The following is a 20464-nucleotide window of genomic DNA, read 5'->3' as shown; positions in this document are numbered from 1 at the left end:
ATTACCATGACAGTACAGGCACAAACATATTTGTGGGTTGCTAATGTAAGAGTTAGTCTTAGACCTGCAATTTACCTTGTCAGCTCTAGACCTCGGCTAGATGGTAAAAAATATTTAGAATAAGCCCCGTGTAGCTGAGTTTGCGAGCTATACATGCAGTGTAGCTAAACATGTAGTGCACCATACAAAGACTATTTTAAACAAAACTAGGTGGAACACTTTCAAACGGTATATCAATCACTGATCACTACTCACCAAAGGCGTGAAACTATCTAAATCAAAACATTAATTTGGCATTTGATTTAAACATAGTATAAACCAGGTGAGTTTGCAAGTTTACCTAGCATGATGGCTGGTTAGCTTTACTAGCGATTTAGCAAGCAAATAATATAATATTCATTCATGAATATGAGTGCTATTTTTTATTGTTTAATCTTCAGTGATCCTGAACTTGCTCAGCCAGCTGTGTGTCATCATCTTGCCCAAACATTGGAGTGTCCGTGCTCAACTCAGAGGCGGCATCAGGTGAACCGAACAATGGTGTAATGATTCAGTTCGACTCCCAAGAGAAGACGATGCTCACCCGACTGGCCAATAGGAACGTGGCCCCGCCCATGAGACAATTCTCACAGTGAAAGCAAAATCCTGACACGAGAGCAAGAAATTGCATCAAGAGCAAAGAAAAGCGTTTTTTTTTTTTTTTTTTTTTTTTTTTTTTTTTTTAGAGAAAATATTTTCACACTGATCGCAAAAAATATATATTTGAGTTTTTTTCAAAGTATTTTGAGAGAGATTTTTTTTCTCAGAAATAATTTAAAAAAATTCAAATGTATATTTTTTTATGTTCTATGAGAAAATACTTTCTCTCAAAACTTTTTTTAGTCTCAAATATAATTATTTTTTTTCTATTGGCATGAAAGCTTTTTCTCTCAAATATTCTTTTTTCTCTCATGAAATGTTTTTTTGCTGTCAGTGTGATAACTTTTTCTCTCGAACTTTTTTTTTTCTCTCAGATCTTTTATCTTCTCGCATGTAATAAAGAACCAAAACTCACTCCATAATTATGGAAATGATGTGTGTGCGTCTGTATTCTTAAATGTGCATACTGCCAGTAAATCACACGCAGAATTTTTCCCTCCCATTTACGCTTTTGTGGAATTGCGCTCTAATGCTAATTGGACCTGTTAAGTAAATCTGACCCTAATTAAATAAACATGAAGTGACTGGACATTATAATAATAATAATAATAATAATAATAATAATAATAATAATAATAATAATAATAATAATAATAATTCATTACATTTATATAGAGCTTTTCTAGGCACTCATAGCGCTTACATAGTCAGGGGGGTGTCTCCTCATCCACCACCAGTGTGCAGCATCCACCTGGATGATTCGTTGGCAGCCATATTGCGCCAGAACGCCCACCACAAACCAGATTAATGGTGGAGAGGAGACAGAGTGATGAAGCCAATCAGCAGATATGGGGATTGTTAGGAAGCCATGATGGTTGGAGGCCAATTGGAGAATTTAGCCAGGGTGCCTAGGTCACACCTCTACTCTTTTCGAAAGACATCCTGGGATTTTTAATGACCACAGAGAGTCAAGACCTTGGTTTAACGTCTCATCTGAAGGACAATGCTTGTTAACAGTATAGTGTCCCCATCACTACACTGGGGCCCTAGGACCCACACAGACCACAGGGTGAGCACCCCCTGCTGGCCTCACTAGCACCTCTTCCAGCAGCAACCTAGTTTTCCCAGGAGGTCTCCCATCCAGATACTGACCAGGCTCTGCCCTGCTTAGCTTCAGTAGGCAACCGGTCTTGGGCTCCAGGGTGTTATGGCTGCCGGCGATAAATTATTTTAATTACATTACTGGAGTATCAAACTGCAGAGCTGTTGAAAACATGCACATAGCTGTAATGAGGGTGTATTCAGGGGCGGACTGGCCATGTGGATATTTTGGAGATGTCCAGAATGGCAGTCCATCCAACGGCTGTCGGCCTGCTAATTTATCATAAAAGAAAAAAAAAGTGTTTGATAAAGTGATGTTGACAGCCGACAAAAGGGGACACTAAAGAAATCTATTATTGCTTATTAAAAAAACGAAACTGCTGTATACGGCCCAAATTAAACTGAAAGGAATCTTTACATGACTTACATTTCAAATACTTGATCATCCGAGTCTAAAATGATCCAGCGGGCCGTACCTTTTTAACTTTACTCTTATGTTGTTTTGAGAATGTTCTGTAATAAAAAAAATAGGATCTCTTTACATTTGTTTGTTGCAAATTGACTGCCAATGCAATTGAGATGTTTATTTGTTGAAGTGATATTACTGTCAACGGACAACAAAGTTAGGGGAGATAGCTTTAATAAAAAACCCAGTCCAGAACATTCAACATCTCTGAGTGGGCAGACGGTTTACCTTCCAACATGACAATGATCCTAAACACACATCAAGAGTAGCTTATAGACAACTCTGTGAATCTCCTTGAGATTAATAATTTTAAAGTCAAATTATTTATTAATTCAGTACTTACTCTGAAAGTTTCCTCTGTTTTTGGAACTGAAAGCTTAGTTTATCCTCTTATTTACCTTATACATTCCTGGGCATGTCACATAACCCGATTTCCGGAATACCCCCCCAGATATGTTTTTAACTGCTGCTTTCACATCACTGTCAATTTTTGTTGTGTTTATTATGTTCACAAGTGTAATATCGTAATAAAAAAAAAAATAAAAAAAAAAAAATATATATATATATATATATATATATATATATATATATATATATATATATATTTAGGCAATTAATTATTCTATTACAAAATTAAATGTATAATCTCTCTCTCTCTCTCTCACACACACACTATTATTAAAATATAAATCAATTTGAGTCACGAACCTCAGTATGTTTAGTTGATTTGGACTGTTCAGTCCAGGAGCAATCAGCTTCACTCCTGAATCCTGCAGATGATTGTTACTCAGGTCCAGCTCTCTCAGGTGTGAAAGGTTTGAACTCAGAGCTGATGTCAGAGCAGCACAACCTTCCTCTTTCACCAAACAGCCAGATAATCTACAACAACAAGTATAATAATAATAATGTACATGAGTTCAATTAGTTTTATTTCTTATTAATTGACAGCAAGATACATATAAAATAAACATAGATTTTTAGCTGTTCGATTAATATTAAAACTTAGTCACTTTAAGAGAATGCACTGATACAGTAGGCCTACATTCAGCTGGCTATTACTGCTGTAGGATACTTACCAAAACAGGCATTTTGACATTTTTTATGTGAATTTGTCAATTTAAACACAATACTTCAGAAAGAGCTTATATTTGCGGGTTTGCACACTTTGGAAGAGCGCACGCACAAATCTTCACACTACACACAAGCTCCTTTCCTCTGGCTCTTAAATGTTTAAACTGACAAAGATTAAATGAGTTTAGTTTAAACACAGATATCAACGTATGCTGTTCAGGTCTCATCTGTGTGCGCGCACTATCAGCACCCGGGTGATGATGGAATAAATGACTGCTAATATTCCAGCATACTGTATTCACACTAAACAAGAGTGCATGGTTTGTCAACATTTTTTTATGTCTGGGAATCCAGAATGCGGATGCATCAACAGAAACATATATAAGCTGAACCCTGTTTGCTTTACATGTTATTTATAGCAAACCATATTACAGTTGCTTTGTTAGATTTAAGTTGAACCGGGGCCCCCGGCGTGTGCCGAACCTTGTGTGGTGAACTGAATGGTTCGGATTATTTTTTCAGCAAACCGTGCCACCCCTAATATATATAGAAACACATTAAAACGTATTATTCTAGAAGCATGCTATCAGCGTATTAAATCATGCTAGCAACATATGAAATCATCAGAATCAGAACAGAAATCTCAAAAAAATTAACTTGAGTAAATGTTTGAGTATGTGTGTGTATATATATATATATATATATATATATATATATATATATATATATATATATATATATATATATATATATATATATATATATATATATATATATATATACACACACACACACACACACACACACAGTTGCAATTAAAATTACTCAACCCCTCAGAGACTGCAGTGCTTTACAAATTCAAGCTTTTCTGAAGATCCAGGATAAAATAAAAATTGCATCTATGACAGTTCTCTGGCATATTACAAGTGATAATGTCAATATATAATGTAATATTTTTTAGTTATAATATTTTTAATAACAGAGTCATGTCATAAATATTTAACCCCATTCATCATTGCTGTTTTTAAGTCACTTATTTGCATGGTGGGGAAAAAAAGTCTCAGAACACAATTAAGTTTTTAGAAAGTCTATAAAAAACAGAATTAGCTTGAGCTGTTACACATACACACAGTTCACGCAAGTGATGAAGTTGAGTAGCAAAAATGGCAAAGTCAACAGAGATCTTGCAAAAGCTATGGAGAAACTATAGAGAATAAATAACTGCATTACCTTAAAAAATCTAAAGCTTTATGAAGATTTCAAATACATTAAAAGTCTTATTCCTTAGCTTAACATCTGTTGTATGTAACACTAATAAGCTGATGGTATTTCAGCCATCTGTTCCTTATTAATGAATCCTGACTCTAACATATTCTGCACTCAAAGACCAGAACGTGAGTAGACAAGGACCTTCGTTTTACAACATCTTCCAACATAATTCACCATTTGGGATGCCGCGATGTCAGCAACATCCTGGCGTGGGTGACAGTTATTACACCTTTGAGACTGTCCTCTGGATACCTGCGCGAGCCTCAAAGGAGAAACTAAACACATTCCACAACACACACACATAAGCACACACAAACACAAACCTTTCTTAACGTCATTGTATTACTAAGATGTACTGAGAATTGCCTTTTTGTTGCATTAGATGTTTTCCATAATCAAAAATTGGAGTATCTAAAATTTTTATCATGTGTTAATAAAACTTTAAATGTGTGTAATTCTGCAAATGAATGTAACGTCGTGTTTCTATCAGTTATATATGTCATTTATGGTTTCTTTATAATTGTAAAAATCCGACTGTGTCGAATCTCGACGACAAATTACAAAAAGATGCATTGTTTCAGAAATACAAACTTTCGTAGGAAAAATGTTCAATTCTGTCAGCTATAACTCAGACGAGTGGATGTTTCCCCAGAGACAAAGGAACGTTTTTCCCACTTCAGATCGCGGACGTTCATTGGTTGTTCACGCAAACAGAGGCTTGAACCAGTCAAGTCATAAGAACTGAAACCAGGAAGTTCCTCCCTCTCTTACTCTTGGTCCTCTTCTATCTGAGTTGATCTCAGCACTGCGGCTGAGAGAACATATTGGTCAGATGAAATATGCTAATTTTTTGAGATAGGAATTTTGGGTTTTCATGAGCTGTATGCCAAAATAATCAGTATTAAAACAATAAAAGACCTGAAATATTTCAGTTGGTGTGCAATGAATCTAAAATATATGAAAGTTTAATTTTTATCATTACATTATGGAAAATAATGAACTTTATCACAATATGCAAATTTTTTGAGAAGGACCTGTATATACACTCACTGGCCACTTTATTAGGCACACCTTGCTAATACCAGGTTGGAGCCCCTTTTGGCTTCAGAACTGCCTTAAAGGTGCCATAGAATGAGAAAGAGGTGTTTGAACACAGTTTTGTGGCCGCAGTGTATGAAAACATCCAGCCTATAACAGAACAAATCCACTTATTCATTGTTTTATATATGTAAAAAAAATCATAACAGTCTCTCTACACAAGCAGTTCCAAACTATGATGACATAGTGAAAGTCACACCCATTTATAATACACTGTAAACCCTAATGTTGACTTTACTTAAACAATCAAGTAATGTTGACTAAACATTACTTAAAATTTTGCATTTTGGCCCTGTCACTTAAAAATATGAGTTAATTTAACTAATTTACCTTCAAAATGCATAAACTTAAGATTTCAAGTGTTGTGAACTCAAAATCATGAGTAATCCTTTGAAAAAAAAAAAATCACTCTGTTCTTCCTTTAATGTGATTGGCCATGGAAGGAATTCTGCCTAGTAACAAGAGAACAAAAGCACTGATTGGTGGATTACAAAATTCGTCCTTTTGGTCTGTTTGGTCAATTGGTTGCTGACACCACATTTCAAGAGGAAGTTTTTCTTCGTGCTCTATGTTCGGTGAGTAAAATTATGTAGATATAAAGTTATTTTGTGTGATTTCTACTAGTGAAATATGCTAATTTAAATCCTTGTGGTACGTGATTTTGAGATGGTATGATTATTTAAAACGACAACTTAAGTATTTGATGAAGTGGCCCAATCGTTTTCCTTTGAGAGAAAGAACATGGCAGCTAACGTTACTGCTTAACTCGTTAGACCATGTGGGTTAGTTCTTCCCGGGCAAACTTGGTCAGTGTCATTATTAATTAACAATATCTTCAGTATAATGTTCTCTATTTATGATTGAGAAGTCGATTTTCTTCATATTTTGACATGTAAAGTATGTATTGTAGGTTCATTTTGTGTTATAAGAACATTGCAGAGACGAATTAGGCTAACGTTAGTGATGTTTCACAGATGGTGAAATTACCATCTTCACACTGGTCACCAGTAAATTACCTTCAAAGTGATTTACTTATTTAACAGCCATATCTATCTGATTGTCACTTTTTAGAGCCAGAGACCTTTATTTGCATGTTTAGGTTTATTTTGGATAACATTGTAAGATTACCATCTTAATTATAATATAATTTTCTTTGTTTTTTTGACTTTGTTAAACTTAATATTTTCAACTTTTTTTGTTACAGATGACATGAGATAAGAAGATGTGGAAATGTAAGTATTGTATTTTTATTTCAGCAAAAAAAGAAATAATTACTTAAAAAGAAATAAAATAATGTGGTTCTACAACAATTTGAGCATGAGTAAAAAAAAAGTTTTTTTGTGGTATATTCCTTTAACATGATAAAGCGGCGTAGCCTCTTCATTATTTCCTAATCATTTCTTGGCCTGTAAAGCATTTCTGTGTAAAAGCTTATGTGATTATGTGACCTAGCCTTGTTTCCCCCCAGGTTTGCATGGAGTTCATCAGAATTATGGACAAAAATCTAAATTCTATGAAAACCTGGACAGACACAGTTCACTGTTTATGGACCTTTTTAAAACCAGAAGGTCGACTCCTGGTCAGAACTTGAAGTTTTTACTGCAAATAGAGGTCAGTAATTATTTGTCTTATTTAACATAACTTAAATGTACTGTATAGTTCACCCAAAAATGGAAATTGTCACCATTTACTCACCTGCAAGTTGTTCCAAACCTGTATACATTTCTTTACTCTGCTGAACACGATATTTTAAAGGAATGTTTGTAACCAAACGATTTTGGGGCACCATTGACTTCCTTAGTATTTCTTTTTAGTATGTACATGTCAGTGGTGCCCCAAAGCTGCTTGGCTGTAAACATTGTTCAATATATCTTTCTTTGTGTTCAGTTGAGCAAAGGAATGTATACAGGTTTGGAACAACTTTAGGGTGAGTAAATGATAACATAATTTTCTATTATCCTTTTATCTACTCTTTTCAAAGTATTTTATTTGTCAATATGTAATTTATTTTATTTAATCTCTTTACTATTTAAAGTAATCTGTTATGTATGAATTTCATGTTTTCATCTAAAGTCAGACAAGCCAACTGAGGTCTAAACCCTTGATCTTCGAGGATTGCCTGTCATGCTGGGAGATGCAGACTCCTCTTTCTTCATGTTAAGTAAGTAGATCTGTTTTAAAAAGGGATAGTTCACCCAAAAATGATTACCCCATGGTTAACTGACCCTCAAGCCATCCAATCAGAGTTATAATAAAATTTCTCCTGGCTCTTCCAAGCTTTATAATGGGAGTGAATGGGGGATGAGATTTTGAAGTTCAGAAAAGTCCATCCAACCATAATCAAACTGCTCCACACGGCTCCACGGGGTTAATAAAGCCAATGTGAATCCATGTGTTTGTGAAAGAAAAATATACATATTTAAAACTTCCATATTCAACTTACGAAATGTAACACCTCTCGCAGGGCCACTGGAAGCTGGATATTTTACTTTAAAAAGTTTTAAATATGAATATTTTTCTTAAGTCCATTGAGTCAATTCAGAAGGCCTTTAACAAACTCATATTGAAAGGCCTGAGTGTAAGTACATTTTTATTTTTGGGTGAAGTATTCCTTTAATATACAAATGTAGCCAACTTTTTTTGTACAAGTCTTCAAAATAATAAACGTAATTTATAATGCACACTTTAAAAAGTGTAAACCAAATTCTTTGCAGGAAGCATCTACAGTTAGAGTTAGCGATTTGTTTTGTTTTTTAACAAACTTGATTTGATGATAAACCTTGAATTGATGATAAACCTTTGGTTCCTGATCTCCTGATCACAATACTATATTTATGCCTGTTTTTTCACTAGGTGTCTGATCATCACAACACTATCCTTGATGTGCCAGTGGGAATCTTATTCGAGGACACTGATCTTCAGCCCCCCTAACTCCTTGCATTTGACTTCTTCCTATGGAACAATTCTTGATGGCCAAGTGGTGTTGGAAAAATGTAGGACCTCCACAGGGCATCTGTCTTCTCTTTGGTTTGATTTATGCACTAGACCTGAATTACCCAAAATCACTTGCCAACACATTTGATTTCATCCAGCGTATACTAATGACAATGGGATAGAATGCTCTCGAGTCTAGAGTTCAGACTCTAGCAAACCAGCTTTTTGCTAAATAAACGTCTCTGTGGTACTTTAATACCACCCTTTGTATTGGGATTTTTCCACTAATCGATTTACTCCATTTATCCATTTATGAAGAATAAAAAGTATGTTTAAATATTTACATACACAGAGTTCTACAATTGATGGGCAGTATTTAATTTGGGATATTGTTAACATTGTTACACATTTCTGTAGTGTGGTTGTGACCTGGTAATATTTTAATTACAGTATAGTTTGTAGTGTAATATTGTGACATTTGGGCCAAAGACATTTTCAGTATGCATTATTTTAGTTTGCCGTGTTTGCAACTGTAGTAAGACTGTAGTTATTTAGCCTTATGTTTAGCCTACATGTTCAGAATATTAACAATTGTGAGGCATAAAAAGTGTAAGTGCAAAGAGTCGTACAATTGTTGTAAGTGCGCTAGTTAATGTTGAACATTTTTACTGTTGTTACCATCTTTACAGTGTGGTTGTGACCCAGTAATATTTCAACTACAGTTTGTACTGTAATACTGTGAAACTTTGGTGAAAGATACGGTTGTGTATGTTTTATTTTGGTTTGCCTTGTTTGCACAAAGCTTAAACGGTCAAAATTAATTATTTACATTTACATAATTGTGATACTTTATTGATGTATATATGTGCATAGAGTTGTACTATTGATGTACTACACTAGTTAATTTTGTTACCACCATTGTGGATGTGACCCATTTCCATTACGGTATGGGTTTACTGTATTTTCATTAATATTGTGACATTTTGTCAATAAAAGGTCAAAGATTAAATATGCTGTTAATTGTTTTACTTCAGTGTGCAGTCAAAAATAATAACATAATTTCATGTTTCCATGTTGAGTTAACTTAAATATATAAGTACACTTGAAATTAATACCAAGTTAAGTGAACATAATCGTTTAAGTACATTAAATAAGCACCAAGTTTGGTGAACTTAGCGATTTAAGTTCAGTCTACAAAACCGCCAAGTTAAATGAACTTAAATATGTACGTTTTGGTAGACTCCATTACTCAATTAAATTGAGGCAACGAGTTTACTCAATCAATTTAGTTCAGTCAACTTATTAGGGTTTTCAGTGTACTATTAGCATATAAAAAATACCTGAGTGAGAAGCTGCGGTCCGCCATTACTGTTCTCTTGCTGTAACTGCTGGAGATACAATGTCAGCACCAAAGAGCCATTAAAAGTGTTCTGTGTTGGGATGCACCAACAAACATAGGAGTCTCTATTCTAAAAAATGAAAGTCCTATACTTTGTTCTAGGGCTGTGCAAAAAATCGAATTTGATTTTTATCATGCGCATCTCATCAGTAAAGGCGCTCCTGCAATTAGTAGTATATCTCTAGCACGTGAGTTCAGATCAGGGTCGCCAGATTTCACAACAAATCGTGCCCAGTTGCTTCTAAAAAGTAGTACACACCTAGACCAATCGTGTTTCCTGGAGGTTACCTCGATAAAAATTCAGGTGGAGCAGCTTCTATTATACAGAGCCGTAGTCCACCGACAAGCTACACAAAATCGCTTTCAAAATCGTCAAAGAATCGTCCTATGTAGATTGTCAGTGAACTACGGCTCTGTATAGTAAATGCCAACCAGTGTTGCCAAGTCTGCGGTTTATTTTCATGTTTCATGTATTTTCATATATATATATATATATATATATATATATATATATATATATATATATATATATATATATATATATATATATAAACGGTGCAGAATATAACTCTATAATACAATTTAACTTTCTGCCTAAATTTTTTTGATCCAACTGTAGAGAGCTGGTATATTTGTAGTAGGCTAATAAATGGAAAAAACAGAACGGTTTCCCAAAATATTTTCCTCATAAACTTGCTTGACAGTGCGTCTGTAATTATTAAATCACATTATTATCACAATAATAATTATTATTATCACAAAATTAATCCGTGTGAAACACAAACCTCAGTATGTTGAGTTGACAGTTTGGACTCTTCAGTCCAGCAGCGAGCAGTTTCCCTCCTGAATCCTGCAGATGATTGTTACTCAGGTCCAGCTCTCTCAGGTGTGAGGGGTTTGAACTCAGAGCTGATGTCAGAGCAGCACAAACTTCCTCTTTCACCAAACAGCCAGATAATCTACAACAACAACAACAATAATGTTACTGTGCTTAATTTTAGAGATGCTTTATTTTTTATTTCTGGCATTTTTTAACAGCAGTAAGAATGTGTGTGTGTTTGTACCTACTTAACCTTATTTTTATGAACCGTAATTTAGCACACTTTTTCTTTCGTTTCGTTAATCTGTCAAAGTGAAATATATTTAGTGTAGGCCTATATGCCTATATTCCTGTTTTATGTAAGCCTATATGGGTTCGTTTTTCAGTTTTCTCCATTCACAGAAGTGCTGCAGATGTGTGATCTGTTGAATTCATCTCACACTATCCTCAGATAAACTAAGTGTGGTGCATTGCCATTGCGACTTGCCTATGATGAGTTCACAGCTGAGTGGACATTTCATTCACATTTGCATTTGCGTTCTACTGGAATTTGTGATTCATTGACAACAAATTACAAATATTAAATGAAACTATAAAATAAAGTTTTTAACCGGTTAATGGCCATTTCAAATTTTCGATTCTGTTCGGAACTATAAAATTTGACTTAGTTTCTGTTTCTGTTCCTGTCAAAATTTCGTTCGTTTCCGTTCCTTGAACCGGTTCAGACCCTTGTTTTGGTTGGATGCTGAGGTCTATGTTATGATATGAAGGAATTTACTCTGAAAATTCTCTGAACTACTCACTGTATTACGTTTACTTAAATGAATATGTGAATAAATTAATTGGCTTGAGATTTTTGTTAACAAGGTAATTTTCTAATCTACAACATAAAAAACTTTAAATTTGGAAATTGTGGAAAAACTCTGCTTGAATTCCTGGGAACCTTGTGTCACTATTTTGTAACCCAACAAAATCTAATTAGCATATTTTGGGAATATTTCAGTATGCATTTAAAACTATCTGAGGAGGAGTAGGATTGATAAAATGAAACTAAATGAGTACATTTTGATGATAAACTTTACAGTGACAAGGCATTGTTTGAAAGTTTTAAAGATGTTACATTTTTTTACATAAAATACCATAATAATTTGGAAGTAACTATTTTCTGTCCTGTTTTTGACCCCCCTCATCAGAACGCTCTGTTTGAATAGGTGTGGAGGATTGTAGACTCATTAGCTGTGTCCAAATTCAGGGTCTACATCCTTCGGAGGACGCATTTGAAGGATGTTACGTCACAGCGCCGCGACGAAGGCTGTCCAAATTCGTAGGATCCTTCAAATGCGGCCCACAAATGCGTCCTCCTTTTCCCCGAATTCGAAGGATGGGTGTGGTGGATCCTTTCGCATCCTACCTATCCCATAATTCTTTTCGGCTGGACGAAGCGAGCGGTAGCGGAGTGGGGGAGGAGTATTATTTTCGATGTTTTTTAAAAACTGGCTTTTCAAAAATATATATTTTCAGTGGTTTTCTAGTTAGGCATTTTGTTTTAGCGTTAAGCATTTTTTTTTTCTACATGTGTACGTGTATATGTAAAAAAAAAAAAAAAAACGTTTACTTTTGTAAACTAGCTTCTTCCTTACTGCCTGTGTGAATATCCCCTTACACACAGCTTATTTGTTAGTGCTTGAAGCTGTTTTAACGCTTCTAAGGACGAAAGAGCAGACAGAAGTGTTTATAAAGCTCCGGGGAGAGAACGATGAGCTTTTCACCGGCGTCTTGCTTGGCGCTGTCACGGTTGCTAGGCGACAGGATATGAGCAACGGTTAAGGGAGGGAACTGAAAGAAGGGTAGGCTGTCCAAATTCACAAACACCGACTTCCGGTTTTTGCGGTCGTCGGAGGACCCATCCTCCTTCAACCGGGTAGGAAGGATCCTAAGGAGGATGCAGACCCTGAATTTGGACACAGCTATTGTAGATTGTAGGATTATTCATTTACATTGAATTGAAGGCCTGTTGGTGTCGCTGTTGGACAGTGTTTTTCTACTTCCTGTTGGCCTTCTGTAGCTAATCATAGATCCGTGTAGCTGTTTTTATTTTATATTTTTTCTCTATAATCTTTCTTACTATCACTGTTTTTTTTTTTTAAGTTGTAAAATATAACTTAATTAACACCACATTTCTGATATTATCGATCAATCTTATCAGATTAACTTTTCACTCTTCCGTGACTGTACACCTGCAAAGCGTTAGCACTTGTTAGCTTGTCATTAGCGTTTTCTTTTCTCCTCTCCTCTCCTCTCTCACGCTGCAGTTTTTCACAAGTTCATCAAACAACCGCAGTAAGAATATTTCATCAAGCACGGTGAGTAATGGCTTCTCCTGCAATTGTTATTTGCACCTCTTGCCACATGTACAGTTTATCTATCTCTGTCGCTGATGAGGGATTCACATGTGATAAATGCAGGGAAATAGTTAGGCTGACAGAGAAGATTTCAGAATTAGAGACACGCATCCAAACTGTAATTGAGGACAGTAAGAATATTAGGGCTCTAGATACGGCTTTGGATGCGTCTAGCTCAGGGACTCCTGTACATTGTCCGGTTCCAGCAGAGCCCCTGCAGCAGGGCAACTGGGTGACGGTGAGGCAGCGTAGTCGTGGGTCAAAACACCGCTCTTCTGTTCCGATCAAAACATTAAACAGGTTCTCCCCACTCAGTGATGCACCCACTGAGAAACCTGATGAAAGTGCTCTAGTTATGGGCGATTCTATTGTACGGAACGTGAATATAGAGACACCAGCCACCATAGTCAAATGTTTACCGGGAGCCAGAGCGCCTGACATCTTGGCAAATTTAAAAGTGCTGGCTAATGCTAAAGGTAAATACGTTAAGATTGTTATTCATGCCGGCGCTAATGATGTTCGACTTCGCCAGTCGGAGATCACTAAAAATAACTTTGAAGAGGTGTGTGAACTTGCAAGCACGATGTCAGACACTGTAATATGCTCTGGTCCCCTCCCTGCTTACCGTGGTGATGAGATGCATAGCAGATTGTCATCACTCAATGGCTGGATGTCTAAGTGGTGCCCACAGAATAACATAGGTTTCATAGACAATTGGACGAGCTTTTGGGATAGACCTGACCTGTTTAAAAGAGATAGTCTTCATCCCTCCTGGGGTGGCGCCACTCTTCTGTCTAGAAATATGGCACATAGTCTTAGTGTTTATACTTGACTAACTGGGGCCCAGGTCAGGAAGCAGACAGACTGGCTAAACCCACCGTCACAGAGGTCAGTTAATTCTCAGCACATAGAGACTCTTTCACCTAGATATCACACTATAGAGACTGTGTCTGTTCCCCGAACTAGAAAATACAAAAAACGTCCAAACCAAGTTAAGGTTAACAATTTAATTGAGGCTCAACAAATAAAAAACAAATGCAATATGGATAAACAAATGATAAAGATTGGCTTATTGAATATCAGATCCATTTCTACGAAAACACTTTTTGTAAATAATATGATAACTGATCATAATATAGATGTGCTCTGTTTGACAGAAACTTGGCTAAAACCTGATGATTACATTATTTTAAATGAGTCCACCCCCCAAGATTATTGTTATAAACACGAGCCGCGATGATTTCCCAGAGGGCAGGCTTCAAGTATAACTCGTTTGAAGTAATGGTGCTTCATATAACATTATCCAGAGAAACAAATGTTAATGATAAATCCCCTGTTATGTTTGTACTGGCTACTGTATACAGGCCACCAGGGCACCATACAGACTTTATTAAAGAGTTTGGTGATTTTTACATCCGAGTTAGTTCTGGCTGCAGATAAAGTTTTAATAGTTGGTGATTTTAATATCCATGTCGATAATGAAAAAGATGCATTGGGATCAGCATTTATAGACATTCTGAACTATTGGTGTTCGACAACATGTTTCAGGACCTACTCATTGTCGAAATCATACTCTGGATTTAATACTGTCACAAGGAATTGATGTTGATAGTGTTGAAATTATTCAGCCAAGTGATGATATCTCAGATCATTATTTAGTTCTGTGTAAACTTCATATAGCCAAAATTGTAAATTCTACTTCTTGTTACAAGTATCGAAGAACCATCACTTCTACCACAAAAGACTGCTTTTTAAGTTATCTTCCTGATGTATCCGAATTCCTTAGCTTATCCAAAACCTCAGAACAACTTGATGATGTAACAGAAACTATGGACTCTCTCTTTTCTAGCACTTTAAATACAGTTGCTCCTTTACGCTTAAGGAAAACAGTTTGACACCATGGTATAATGAGCATACTCGCACCCTAAAGAGAGCAGCCCGAAAAATGGAGCGCAGCTGGAGGAAAACAAAACTAGAGGTATTTCGTATTGCTTGGCGGGAAAGTAGCATATCCTATAGAAAAGCATTAAAAACTGCTAGATCTGATTACTTTTCTTCTCTTTTAGAAGAAAACAAACATAACTCCAGGTATTTATTCAATACAGTGGCTAAATTAACAAAAAATAAAGCCTTAACAAGTGTTGACATTTCCCAACACCACAACAGTAATGACTTTATGAACTACTTTACTTGTAAAATCGATACTATTAGAGATAAAATTGCAACCATTCAGCCGTCAGCTACAGTATCACATCAGACAGTGCACTATAGACCCCCTGAGGAACAGTTCCACTCATTCTCTACTATAGGAGAGGAAGAATTGTATAAACTTGTTAAATCATCTAAACCAACAACATGTATATTAGACCCTATACCATCTAAGCTCTTAAAAGAGGTGCTTCCAGAAGTCATAGGTCCTCTTCTGACTATTATTAATTCCTTATTGTCATTAGGATATGTCCCCAAAACCTTCAAACTGGCTGTTATTAAGCCTCTCATAAAAAAAACCACAACTTGACCCCAGAGAACTTGTTAATTATAGACCAATCTCGAATCTCCCTTTTCTGTCCAAGATACTAGAAAAGGTGGTATCCTCACAATTATATTCCTTCTTAGAGAAAAATGGTATATGTGAGGATTTCCAGTCAGGATTTAGACCGTATCATAGTACTGAGACTGCTCTCCTTAGAGTTACAAATGATCTGCTCTTATCATCTGATCGTGGGTGTATCTCTCTATTAGTTTTATTAGATCTTAGTGCTGCGTTTGACACAATTGACCACAACATTCTTTTGCATAGACTTGAACACTTTGTTGGCATCAGTGGAAGTGCATTAGCATGGTTTAAATCGTACTTATATGACCGCCATCAGTTCGTAGCAGTGAATGAAGATGTATCATATCGATCACAAGTGCAGTATGGAGTACCTCAAGGCTCAGTACTAGGGCCGCTACTCTTCACGCTTTAAATGTTACCCTTGGGAGATATCATCAGGAAACATGGTGCTAGCTTTCACTGTTATGCTGATGATACGCAGCTCTATATTTCCTCGCAGCCCGGTGAAACACACCAATTTGAAAAACTAATGGAATGCATAGTCGATATAAAAAATTGGATGACGAGTAATTTCTTACTGCTAAATTCAGAAAAAACAGAGGTGTTAATCATAGGGCCTAAAAACTCTGCTTGTAATAACCTAGAACACTGTCTAAGACTTGATGGTTGCTCTGTCAATTCTTCGTCATCAGTTAGGAACCTAGGTGTGCTTCTGGAATAACCTACCTAACATTGTTCGGGAGGCAGACGCACTCTTGGAGTTTAAATCTAGATTAAAGACCCATCTCTTTAACCTGGCATACACATAACATACTAATATGCTTTTAATATCCAAATCCGTTAAAGGATTTTTAGGCTGCATTAATTAGGTAAACCGGAAACACTTCACATAACACCGTACTTTCTACATCATTAGAAGAATGGCTTCTACGCTAATATTTATCTGTTTCTCTCTTGTTCCGAGGTCACCGTGGCCACCAGATCCAGTCTGTGTCCAGATTAGATGGTGGATCAGCACCTAGAAAGGACCTCTACTGCCCTGAAAGACAGCGGAGACCAGGACAACTAGAGCCCCAGATACAGATCCCCTGTAAAGACCTTGTCTCAGAGGACCACCAGGACAAGATCACAGGAAACAGATGATTCTTCTGCACAATCTGACTTTGCTCCAGTCTGGAATTGAACTACTGGTTTCGTCTGGTCAGAGGAGAACTGGCCCCCCAACTGAGCCTGGTTTCTCCCAAGGTTTTTTTCTCCATTCTGTCACCGATGGAGTTTCGGTTCCTTGCCGCTGTCGCCTCTGGCTTGCTTAGTTGGGGTCACTTCATCTACAGCGATATCATTGACTTGATTGCTAATAAAAACAGACACTATTTAAACTGAACAGAGATGACATACCTGAATTCAATGATGAACTGCCTTAACTGTCATTTTGCATTATTGAGACACTGTTTTCCAAATGAATGTTGTTCAGTGCTTTGACGCAATGTATTTTGTTTAAAGCACTATATAAATAAAGGTGATTGATTGATTGATTGATAGAAGTAAATGCCCACTACTATGATTTGCTAATAGTTGTGCATGTTTGACAGTCTGCGTCCTTCACAGATACACTTGGTCAATAGGGTGTATTTAATTATTAAAATCACACAATTAATCAGTGTGAAACACAAACCTGAGTATGTTGAGTTGACAGTTTGGACTCCTCAGTCCAGCAGCGAGCAGTTTTCCTCCTGAATCCTGCAGATGATTGTTACTCAGGTCCAGCTCTCTCAGGGAGTTTGATGATTGTAGAGCTGAAGCCACAATTTCACAGTGCTGATCAGTGAGATTACAGCCTGCCAAACTGAAAACAGCAAGGACTCTGTTTAAAAAACATGCTGGTGTGCTGATGTCCCAACCAGACTGAACTATTTGAAAGACTTGCTTAGTTCAGTGCTTCTCAAACCTGTCCTGGGGACCACAGTCATTTCACAATTTGGATGCCTCCTTATTAGTCACTTCAATTCAATTCAGGTCTTGGAGTCTCTACTAAAGAGCTGATGAGTTAAATCAGATGTGCTGGATGAGGGAGACATCCAGAATGTGCATTGCTGGGGTACACAGGAGAAGTTTGAGAAGCACTGCCTTAGTTATCAATTTTTACCATATAAGATCATGTTAGTTTAACATTCACTCTCTGGTCGGTTACAAAAAAAAAAAAAAGTACATGACATAATTAAAAGTACATTATGTACATATCTGTAAATTTGTAAATATAAACACTGGGATTAAATGAGGGTATTTGGTTAGGATTAGAGATAAACTCAGCAGGACACTGGCCCTCCAGGACTGGAGATTATAATATGAGTTACTTTATTACGTAAATGAAATATATTGACAAAAATCACAAAACACAACCCCCAATGAAACACATCAAACACATCCCAACTCATGTTAAATATAATTGTTTTTCACACTTACAGAGCTTTTCTGCAGTTCCTCACAGCAGGTAACAGTCTCTGTCTCCCATCTTTTGATTTGGTGGTGAAATTTTTAAACTCAAACTCATCCAGCGCCTCCTCTGACATCAGGATTATGTTTGCCAAAGTTGAACATTGTGCAAGAGAAAGACTTTTAGTGGTATTTCCAGAATTTAAAAATGCCTGCATCTCTTCAACAACTGAGTTATCCTTCATCTCAATCAAGCAGTGTGACAGATTTATCCATCTTTCAGGACTGACGTTGTTTTTCTGACCTCGTTTGAGGTTTTGGGGTATTTTCTTGATGTTCTCTGGGTTGTTCTCTGTGTGTATCAGTACATCCTGTAAGAGTCTCTGATTGGACTCCAGTGAGACGCCATGAAGAAACCGAAGGAAGAGATCCAGGTGTCCAGTTTTACTCTTTAAGGCTTTATTCATTGCTCCTTTCAGAAACACATCCAGAGAAACTTTCTCACACTGAGTTCTGTTCTTTCCTGTCAGGAACATCTTCAGAACCTCACTGTTCTTGTGTAAATAGCAGTAAAACACATACAGTGCTGCAAAAAACTCCTGAAAGCTCAGATGTACAAAGCTGTAAACCTTCCTGTGATAAATCACAGATTCCTCTCTAAAGATCTCAGTGCAGATCCCAGAATACACTGAGGCATCAGTGACATCTATACCGCTCTCTCTCAGGTCCTCCTCATAAAACATCACATTGCCCTTCATCAGCTGATTGAAAGCCAGTTCAGCAAGTTTCACAATCACTTCTCTGTTGGACTGCAGGAGTTTCTCTGGATGTCTCTCTTCATACTTCTGGTTCCTCATCTTTGTTTGAATGAGCAGGAAGTAGATGTACATTTCAGTCAGAGTTTGAGGGATTTCTGCACTGAGATCTTGTTTCAGGATGTTTTGAAGCACAGTGGATGAGATCCAGCAGAAGACGGGTATGTGACACATGATGTGGAGGCTTCTTGCTCTTCTGATGTGTGAGATGATTCTGCTGGCTTGATCCTCGTCACTGATTCTCTTCCTGAAATATTCCTCCTTCTGAGGGTCATTGAATCCCTGAATCTCTGTCACACGGTTGATGTAGTTGGAGGGGATCTGATTGGCTGCTGCTGGTCTGGTGGTGATCCAGATGAGAGCAGAGGGAAGCAGATCTCCTCTCAGGAGGTTTGACATCAACAGACCCACTGATGAAATCTCAGTCACATCAGAAACTTTCTGACCGTCTGAAAACATCAGTGTAATTCTGCTTTCATCCAGACCATCAAAGATGAACACAACTTTACATTCATCATAAATCTTTGAGTCCAGATCTTGAAGTTCAGGATGAAAGTCAAGCAGAAGTCTGTGAAGACTGTACTGATGATCTTTAATCAAGTTCAGCTCTCTAAATGTAAGCACAAACATGAAATCTACATCCTGATTGGCTTTTCCCTCGGCCCAGTCCAGAATGAACTTCTGCACAGAGACGGTTTTTCCAATTCCAGCGATGCCTTTAGTAAGAACAGTCTTTATTGTGTCTTTCTTTCTTCTCTTCTCCTCATCTCCTGGTTCAGGTAAAAGATTAAAGATGTCATTGCAGTTGATTGGAGTGTCTTGGAGTGCCCTGTAACTTTTCTCCATCTGTAGCACTTCATGTTCTTCATTCACTCCTTCACTCTCTCCCTCTATGATGTACAGCTGTGTGTAAATCCTGTTCAGGAGGGTTTGATTCTCTTGTAGTTTGACTCCCTCAAATAAGCTCTCATACTTGTTCTTCATGCTGGTTTTGTGCTGGTCTTTGACTCTCTGTAGATCATCATGCTCTGGTTGATGAGAATCGAGCTGCAGATCTGTTTCTGTGTCATGATGACTGATGTGGTTCTGACTGGAGGAGGATGTGCTGGACAGACAGGACACATATCTGATCTGGTCAGCTCTCCCACCTCTGAAAAGATGTTAAGAAGAACAGAGAAAGTTTTATCAAAACAGAGAAAATATTTAAATGTATTCAGTATTCGGTAGCGATACCGGTGAAAATCCACGGTTCTCTGTATGAATTTCGATACCAAAGCAAAACACAAAAATATGCTAATAAAAAAAAAAAACAAACAAAAAAAACGTTTTATCACTAAAAATAAAACTAATGCCATTCTTTATACTTATTTACAATTGTGTTTAAAGTTTTTCTACAAGTAATTCTGAAAAACAGTAAACAAGTTTACTTTTAATTAATGAAATTTAAACACATTTTATTT

The 20464-nt window shown here is 36.7% G+C and overlaps 1 protein-coding gene across 3 annotated transcripts in view; it reads right to left on the bottom strand.

The window, feature by feature from the left end:
* LOC127953110 (NACHT, LRR and PYD domains-containing protein 12) overlaps positions 1 to 20464 on the bottom strand; it is a 52664-nt gene that overhangs the window by 22975 nt on the left and 9225 nt on the right. Inside the window, exons 4-7 of one of the 3 annotated variants that reach the window (XM_052552005.1) lie at positions 18220 to 20154; positions 17432 to 17602; positions 10763 to 10936; positions 2915 to 3085 (exon numbers count right to left, since the gene is read on the bottom strand). In XM_052552005.1, coding sequence (XP_052407965.1) covers positions 2915 to 3085; positions 10763 to 10936; positions 17432 to 17602; positions 18220 to 20154 — 2451 coding nt within the window. The remainder of the gene's footprint in view (positions 1 to 2914; positions 3086 to 10762; positions 10937 to 17431; positions 17603 to 18219; positions 20155 to 20464) is intronic. The other 2 variants (XM_052552006.1, XM_052552007.1) reach the window with 2 other exon arrangements.

Source organism: Carassius gibelio, chromosome B3, assembly GCF_023724105.1.
Source record: "Carassius gibelio isolate Cgi1373 ecotype wild population from Czech Republic chromosome B3, carGib1.2-hapl.c, whole genome shotgun sequence".
Classification (NCBI taxonomy): domain Eukaryota; kingdom Metazoa; phylum Chordata; class Actinopteri; order Cypriniformes; family Cyprinidae; genus Carassius; species Carassius gibelio.
The sequence above is the reverse complement of the archived record's forward strand: the minus strand, read 5'-3'. Positions and strand labels throughout refer to the sequence as shown.